The 9038-nt window shown below is 35.2% G+C and overlaps 1 protein-coding gene across 1 annotated transcript in view; it reads left to right on the forward strand.

Annotated features, from left to right (window-relative positions):
• palm1b (paralemmin 1b) overlaps positions 1-9038 on the forward strand; it is a 36099-nt gene that overhangs the window by 24831 nt on the left and 2230 nt on the right. Inside the window, exons 4-5 of the mRNA XM_072458211.1 lie at positions 4921-5036; positions 5845-5912. Coding sequence (XP_072314312.1) covers positions 4921-5036; positions 5845-5912 — 184 coding nt within the window. The remainder of the gene's footprint in view (positions 1-4920; positions 5037-5844; positions 5913-9038) is intronic.

Here is a 9038-nt window from a genome sequence, read left to right on the forward strand (position 1 = left end):
GGAAATTAGCATATTTGCAATTTAATCTGGCTTTATTAACTGACGTTCATTAAGCAAATCAATAACATCTCCACGGAGAGAAGCTCATGGCAAACTCTTAAAATATTACATAGTGCACCTTTACACGACTAAATGAAATGGACCAGAAGCTTTTTCCGCTTCAAATAAACCCTTCAGCCAATCAGAGGTGAACTTAGTTTATACAGTACTATTGATTGTTCCTCCCCATTTGTCTGATTGCATTCCGTGGTATTTCTGTATTTACTATGCATCGATTAGGAGAATGTGTATGGGTTGTTTGGTTACTTTTGTGCGTAATTTGTCTTATACTATGCAGACTTCTGATGTGTTCCTGTCAAAACTACATCTGTAACGACGTCTTTTTTATCACCCGAAACGACCACCATGGCACTTTATAACTAAATCTGTTCACTTCATCTAAATCCCAAAGCAAACTTTCCCATCGTGGAATCAAATTACCCTCACGTTGAGTCTCTCACAGCTGCTCGGGCCATTTGACTGTGTGTGAGTGTGACCCAGTTCCGCTCTTTGTCTGACGTTAGCGACTTTAAAACCAGCGGGACAATAGATAGACGACATAACTCCGGTCCTTTACAACTTCATGTCTCTCTCTCTCTCTCTCTCTGTGTCCATAAAATGATGTCAGGCCTGGGTGTGGTGGACGAGAGAAGAGAGGGAGAGAGAGGGAGGTGAGGGGAAGTCGGGTTTTTTCATGGCCCAAGTGAGTGCGTGTGCCTGGGGTAGAGGAGTGTTGGGTTACACATGGAGCTGGGCGTCCGGGGCAGCTGAAAGCACTCAAACACATCAAAATTACATGTATCATAATGGAAGCAAGGATATTCTACAGCACAATGCAATTAACCCAAGTGAATTGTGAAAACTGTAAGCAAAGAATATCAGTTACATTTTTAATTTATTGAATTTGATTGTACTTATTTGTATGTAATTTTAGTCCGGATGCTTGTATGTCTAAATGAGTCGAACATGGCAGAGGATTGGCAACATTCGTGGATACTTTTCTCAGATAATTCAATTTACAATGTCCATGGTTTTCATGAACCATATGATAGTATGATAGATGAACGTTAGTGTTGTCACAATACTAACATTTCAAACTCGATTGCGATAAGGAATAGGCTCCATACAGATTTCGATACCACAATGACAATAAAACAAACATTTCATTTTCAACACAGAATATTAGCCATTTATTTTTGTTTTAACATGTTGTCTTATAATAGTTCTGATAAAACACAAGATCATTGTAAAATTGTACAGGAAAGGTAAAAGATAATTAAGTGTCAATACTTTTAAATAAGTATATCGTTGTATTGTTGATTAGTATCTGATTTTCAACACTTTGAACAACCCTAGGCTGCATGAAGGAGAAAAGAAAGGAGCAGGAAAAAATAAGTGTTGCGTCACTGGTGTGGAATTCACATCAAGCATACGTAGGTCCAGTTGTTTTACTACTTTGTTTCCCCTTTTTTGATCCAATCCTTGAAAACTGGCTGCCCTTTTCCATATGTTCAGTCAGAGCTGTATCGCCGCACGGTCTAACAGCTGCAAGTACACACACTGTTATATTTACCTCTGAAGCACGCCAACTATGTGCTTTGATATTGTCTAATCAGAAAGAGAGCGGAGCGTTCGAGAGGGTTGTTGTGAAGATAAAGGGACCATCTGCAGAGTGAGATCTCAAAGTGACAGTCAAATCGGAGCAGTATCTTACTCCTTTGTCTTTCTGCTTTAATTAAACTGAATAGAGGGCTTAAATCTCACTTAAGATTTAGTTCTGTGCAAATACTACTGCTACTATACTGCTTCTACTACTATACTACTGCTATTATACTGCTCCTACTACTACTACTCATAAAAAGATACATTTAATTCTGTATCCTGGACAACAGTTTGTAAGAGTGAATAAGTTTTGCTGCTCATCCAAGCAGATTTTTCACCTGAATCAGTTCAAGCCTTCAGGACAATAACAGATACTCCTTACTGTAAACTAGGGTGTGTTAGTTTCAGTGTAGTTAGCGCCTCTCTTCAGACAGATATGAGCTACCGTCTTTTCCACACTATAGGGCGCACTGGATTTGTCAATGAATAGTCTATTTTCGATAATTTTTCATACATAAGGCGCACCGGACTATAAGGTGCATTAAGCGAAACTAAACGTGTACCACACAAAATTGCTTCGAGGTCATTAAGCACAACCATAATTATCCATACATAAGGCGCACTGGATTATAAGGCGAACTGTCGTTTTTTGAGAAAATTAAAGGCTTTTAAGTGCGCCTTATAGTGCGGAAATTACGGTAGTTACTTTCTAGTTCCTTTTCAAAACTGAAAAAGCTTCTTGGAAACATGAAAAACTAAACTGTGACTACTTCTTCTACTACTACTAATACTACTACTACTGTGATTATTACCACTACTGATACTATACTGTTATATAGCTGCTCGGAGTAAGGCAGAATTCCAAACCGAGCTTAATTAAGTGTCTAATCTAATATATTAGGTCAAATGGAGTGATTTCGCCGAGCGCTCGATGACCTGGCGTTGGTCCACAGTTCTCTTGGCAAACACAGTTTACTGCTGCAGAGGTGTGACAGAGATTTGGGACGCACTATTAGGCTTATTCTGGTTTAATGGGGGACTAAATGACTTTATCAAAATGTTTCAGCAGGAGTCATCAGTCTGTCTCTGACACTGTTAATGAAGGCCGCAGGGGAAAATGAATCATCTTCTCTTAATGAAGGAAATATAATTAAAAAGCCTGTCCAGTGGAGATCCATTCAAACTTACACCCACGCAAAGCACACAGGGAAAGCCTCCAGGTATTCAGGCCTTTCAGCTTCCCAGTCATTTCAAAGACGTTCCACCATTTAAAATGCATCATATTTTGTTTTCATTTGATAATTGCTATGGCAATGGTCCTAATTTTCCATCATTCTGACACCCATAGACACCAAAGATAAACTCAAACTTTGCTGTTTCAGTGGAATATTCCCGATTGCAATGAATTTTAATCATGTTTAAGTGAATAAAGTTTTGATGGTATGAAATTTAGTGAACATTTTATTACATTTCTAAAAGGCAAAAGCCTTTTAAACCTGGATCACGCCAGATTGATTTGTGTTTGTGAAATAAACACCATGAGAATTAATCTTCATTACGTCATAAGGCGCTGGTACAGCTGGCAGCCCGGTGTAAACGCTCTCTCTTCTTTCTCACACTTATTGTGCTTTATCTCCTATATTTTGTAAATATAGTTAGTATATTTTTTCTATTTTACTGTACGATAGGGACACGCGCTGGAATAGTTTTTTAATTCAACTGTTTTTGACTTTTTTCGGCTGGATTTGAGCGTTTTTCGTTGCGTTCGTTGTGTTGTTGTGACGTGAGCTAGCTCCGAGCGAGCCCACCAGCCCCCCCCCGCGCCCTCCGGCCGCGCTAAAGTACGGCGTGTCGTCGGTACACGTTTATATACACGTTTATATGAAAGAGGAACTTCACGAACGATCGGGACACGCACTGGAATCGCTTTAAATTAACTTGTTTTGACTTTATTCGGCTGGATTGAGTGTTTTCGTCGTGTCGTTGCGATGTGTCTTGGCTCTGAGTCCCCCGGCTCCGGCCCCGCCCCCCGGCTCCGGCCCCGCCCCCCGGCTCCGGCCCCGCCCCCCGGCCGGCGCCGTACCGCGTTTCCACAAAGGAGGAACTCATGAAACTGCGGAGAACAGTCGTCTTACCCGGAGATCGTCACGTTATCCCGGCGCAATACTGACCTAACCTAATACTGATGTGCAATTCTGTCGTATGTGCAATTGCTGTTGGAATTCATGTGCAATTACTGTGAAATTCATGTGCAATCTATGTGCTGTCGTGACACATATTCATGTGCAATTACTGTCGTGATCACATGCAATGGTATTTATGTATTTATTTATTTGTCTATGGGAGTTTTTTTTTATTTATAGGAGATCTTCTACTGAAAGTGTTTTTCAGACTTCCTATAAGTGATCTGTTCTTCTGTATCTACCTCTGTATCTACCTGCGTTGCGCCAATGAAATTTCCCCATGTGGGACAATAAAGGAATATCTTATCTTATCTTGTTGGCCAGGTTCATTCTCTGTATGATCGCTGTGATTGTGTGTTGTAAATTGTGTTAAGCAGGTTTGAAATAAAAATAATTAAAATAAAGATTTTAAACTATCCTGTTGCTTATTTTACAAGAATTGACCTAATGAAAAGCGTTTCTGTCGGAGGGTCTGCCACGTGCTTGTCTCTATGGAGATGTTATTGCTTTGTCTGGAATGTTCTACAGTATGGCATTGTGTGCACTTACTGTGAGCGGTCACGCCTCTCCACAGACCTAACCTGTAACTGTGCCTGCAGGTGTCAGCTGCTTGTCTCTGCAGAGATAGAGCATATCAGCTCAGCACACTGTATTATTCAAAATAATGTTGATTAAATAACTGCATCTCTTAGGTGCTAATGTAAAAATAGTGAGTTATGTTGTAGTGAGACAGAATGCATTCCCACAGTTTTAAAGTAGGAGTTTTGACAATGTTTTGACACGTTTGCACTCCTTCTCAAGACTTACTGTGTAGGCCGGTGCAGTCCCTCATTCACCCAGGAGGGTTCTATTGTAGAAAAAGATTCAGTTGTAGTCATCTGGACACTGTTTTTAGAAAAATATGTTGTCACTCAGATTGAAAATGTCTTTTGGACGAGGGTGGAAGCATGTTAAAAAAAACAGATTACTACAACTGAACCTTTTTCTTCACTTACTGTGGTATCTCCTTATCTGACCCTCCTTTGTCATTTGATTCATGTCATGATCCTTTTTGTGCTAAAGGCTTCAGAAAGTGTCTGTGTGTTTTATGTTGTAGTCTAAAGCCCTGAGGGAGCGCTGGTTGTTAGATGGAGCGCCCGAGGAGGAGGAGACCAAACGGCGCCTGCAGGAGGACGAAGTCAAGACCAAACTGCTGGAGCAAGTCATCCTCAGGTCACTATAACTGCATTTAAAAAAGACTCGGCCAATATGTTGCTGCTGAATTTGTAGTGTACTTTTTACTGAGAGTATCTGTACTTTCTACTCCACAACATGTTTGAACACGGTGACATCCTTCCTAAAGATTTTAAGTTAGAGACTCAGCTTTGGCAAAAATTAAAAGGAAATTAATCAATCAATTCAATCACTTCAATTACCAATTCAGTCACTTCCTTTGGCACAATACTTTTTAATAGTTCTTAAAATCTGTGAGAAGAAGTTTTACTTTTTACTGTACAAATACACTTTCAACTGGTGCTTCAATACACTTACATGAGTAGATTTTTATGTGATACTTTTACGTTTATTTTAATGTTTTTTCCCCTATATCTGATGTGGTTATTCTACGTTGCCCATTGTGAATAAACAATTGTGGGAACATTTACGTGGCCAGAAAAAATCAGTGTGAATGTTTGTGTGGGTGTACCATTCACAATATTTGAATTTGAGCTGATTTTAGACAGGTGTTTTAGAAATAAATATGCCCTCATTATAAGGGGTTAAATCAATTAAAATTCTAATTGTCAGTTGCTGCCTGGGAGAGGAGAAAAAAATCATGAAAATGTAATGAATTGAATATGAATGTATGACAAACATTAGCTAAGAAATACTTCCAACTGAAGATAAATCTGTGAGGATTGTGCACCCTCTGTCATCGTGTATGTGTGTAGTACTCTTTGTTTCCTGTGCCTATTTTTGCACATGCTAAATTTGAATGACAGGGCAGCGTGACCTGACTTTATCTCTCCGTGTGGTGATGCAGGCTGGAGCAGGAGATCGAGGATTTGGAGACAGGCGTGCCGGAGAAGGGCGTGGCCAAAGAGAACGGAGGTAAGTGAGCGCCATGACAACACAAAACCATGGCAACCCCTCTTGACCGCCTCAGTCACAAAGACAACCAGAGCATCTATTAATAGCATCTTCATATAAACCGTCTGTGCGCTGTCAAGAGCTGCAGGGGAGTAATAAAGTCTAAAGAATAAAGTCTAAAGAATAAAGTCTAAAGAATAAAGTCTAAAGTCTGAAGAATAAAGTCTGAAGAATAAAGTCTAAAGTCTAAAGTCTGAAGAATAAAGTCTAAAGAATAAAGTCTAAAGAATAAAGTCTAAAGTCTGAAGAATAAAGTCTAAAGAATAAAGTCTAAAGAATAAAGTCTAAAGTCTGAAGAATAAAGTCTAAAGAATAAAGTCTGAAGAATAAAGTCTAAAGAATAAAGTCTGAAGAATAAAGTCTAAAGAATAAAGTCTAAAGTCTGAAGAATAAAGTCTAAAGAATAAAGTCTAAAGTCTGAAGAATAAAGTCTAAAGAATAAAGTCTGAAGAATAAAGTCTAAAGAATAAAGTCTGAAGATTAAAGTCTAAAGAATAAAGTCCAAAGAATAAAGTCTGAAGAATAAAGTCTAAAGAATAAAGTCTGAAGATTAAAGTCTAAAGAATAAAGTCCAAAGAATAAAGTCTGAAGAATAAAGTCTGAAGAATAAAGTCTGAAGAATAAAGTCTGAAGAATAAAGTCTGAAGGATAAAGTCTAAAGAATAATCTGAAGAATAAAGTCTATAGTCTAAAAAGTCTAAACAATAAAGTCTAAACAATAATGTCTGAAGATTAAAGTCTAAAGAATAAAGTCTAAGGAATAAAGTCCAAAGAATAAAGTCTAAAGAATAAAGTCTAAAGAATAAAGAATAAAGTCTAAAGAATAAAGTCTAAAGATTAAAGTCTGAAGAATAAAGTCTAAAGATTAAAGTCTAAAGAATAAAGACCAAAGAATAAAGTCTAAAGAATAAAGTCTGAAGAATAAAGACCAAAGAATAAAGTCTAAAGAATAAAGTCTAAAGAATAAAGAATAAAGTCTAAAGTCTGAAGAATAAAGTCTAAAGAATAAAGTCTGAAGAATAAAGTCTAAAGAATAAAGTCTAAAGTCTGAAAATAAAGTCTAAAGAATAAAGTCTAAAGTCTGAAGAATAAAGTCTAAAGAATAAAGTCTGAAGAATAAAGAATAAAGTCTAAAGAATATCTAAAGATTAAAGTCTAAAGAATAAAGTCTAAAGAATAAAGTCTGAAGAATAAAGAATAAAGTCTAAAGAATAAAGTCTGAAGAATAAAGTCTAAAGATTAAAGTCTAAAGAATAAAGACCAAAGAATAAAGTCTAAAGAATAAAGTCTAAAGAATAAAGAATAAAGTCTAAAAAGTCTAAACAATAAAGTCCAAACAATAGTCTGAAGAATAAAGTCTAAAGAATAAAGACTAAAGAATAAAGTCTGAAGAATAAAGAATAAAGTCTAAAGAATAAAGTCTAAAGATTAAAGTCTAAAGAATAAAGTCTGAAGAATAAAGTCTAAAGATTAAAGTCTAAAGAATAAAGACCAAAGAATAAAGTCTGAAGAATAAAGTCTAAAGAATAAAGTCTAAGGAATAAAGTCCAAAGAATAAAGTCTAAAGAATAAAGTCTAAAGATTAAAGTCTGAAGAATAAAGAATAAAGTCTAAAGAATATCTAAAGATTAAAGTCTAAAGAATAAAGTCTAAAGAATAAAGTCTGAAGAATAAAGAATAAAGTCTAAAGAATAAAGTCTAAAGATTAAAGTCTGAAGAATAAAGAATAAAGTCTAAAGAATAAAGTCTAAAGATTAAAGTCTGAAGAATAAAGTCTAAAGATTAAAGTCTAAAGAATAAAGACCAAAGAATAAAGTCTAAAGAATAAAGTCTGAAGAATAAAGAATAAAGTCTAAAGAATAAAGTCTAAAGATTAAAGTCTAAAGAATAAAGTCTGAAGAATAAAGTCTAAAGATTAAAGTCTAAAGAATAAAGACCAAAGAATAAAGTCTAAAGAATAAAGTCTAAAGAATAAAGAATAAAGTCTAAAGTCTGAAGAATAAAGTCTAAAGAATAAAGTCTGAAGAATAAAGTCTAAAGAATAAAGTCTAAAGTCTGAAAATAAAGTCTAAAGAATAAAGTCTGAAGAATAAAGTCTAAAGAATAAAGTCTGAAGAATAAAGAATAAAGTCTAAAGAATATCTAAAGATTAAAGTCTAAAGAATAAAGTCTAAAGAATAAAGTCTGAAGAATAAAGAATAAAGTCTAAAGAATAAAGTCTGAAGAATAAAGTCTAAAGATTAAAGTCTAAAGAATAAAGACCAAAGAATAAAGTCTAAAGAATAAAGTCTAAAGAATAAAGAATAAAGTCTAAAAAGTCTAAACAATAAAGTCCAAACAATAGTCTGAAGAATAAAGTCTAAAGAATAAAGTCTAAAGAATAAAGAATAAAGTCTAAAAAGTCTAAACAATAAAGTCCAAACAATAGTCTGAAGAATAAAGTCTAAAGAATAAAGACTAAAGAATAAAGTCTGAAGAATAAAGAATAAAGTCTAAAGAATAAAGTCTAAAGATTAAAGTCTAAAGAATAAAGTCTGAAGAATAAAGTCTAAAGATTAAAGTCTAAAGAATAAAGACCAAAGAATAAAGTCTAAAGAATAAAGTCTAAAGAATAAAGAATAAAGTCTAAAAAGTCTAAACAATAAAGTCTAAACAATAGTCTGAAGAATAAAGTCTAAAGAATAAAGACTGGCGATAATGTAACACTTGGATACGAGCCACCATAAAACACCAAAGTAGAAGAAGAAGCTTGCGCTCACAAAAGTGGAAAAAAACAGAAAGTAGAGCTGAGTTCTAAAAAATGTCATCAATAAACAACATTTCATCAAAAATGCAGATACAATTTGCACACAACAGACAACAGTTTCTGACATTTTAACAAAAACTGTATTAATTGTCCAATTATAACTCATTTGTAAGGATTTTGGCCCTTGTTTACACTATGGTTGCTAAGGACCAGTTGTGAAATTACCTCATATGCCACATCTGCTTCTCATGTCAAACCAGGAAGTAACATAATAAAAGTCACCAAAATTGTCAACCAGAGGAAAAATGGGCGACTTCTTTGTAAAACCTTATAATCGTGTT

Source organism: Eucyclogobius newberryi, unplaced genomic scaffold, assembly GCF_026437365.1.
Source record: "Eucyclogobius newberryi isolate DKJ021-1_F unplaced genomic scaffold, fEucNew1.0.hap1 SCAF_21, whole genome shotgun sequence".
In the NCBI taxonomy this organism is placed as follows: Eukaryota; Metazoa; Chordata; class Actinopteri; order Gobiiformes; family Gobiidae; genus Eucyclogobius; species Eucyclogobius newberryi.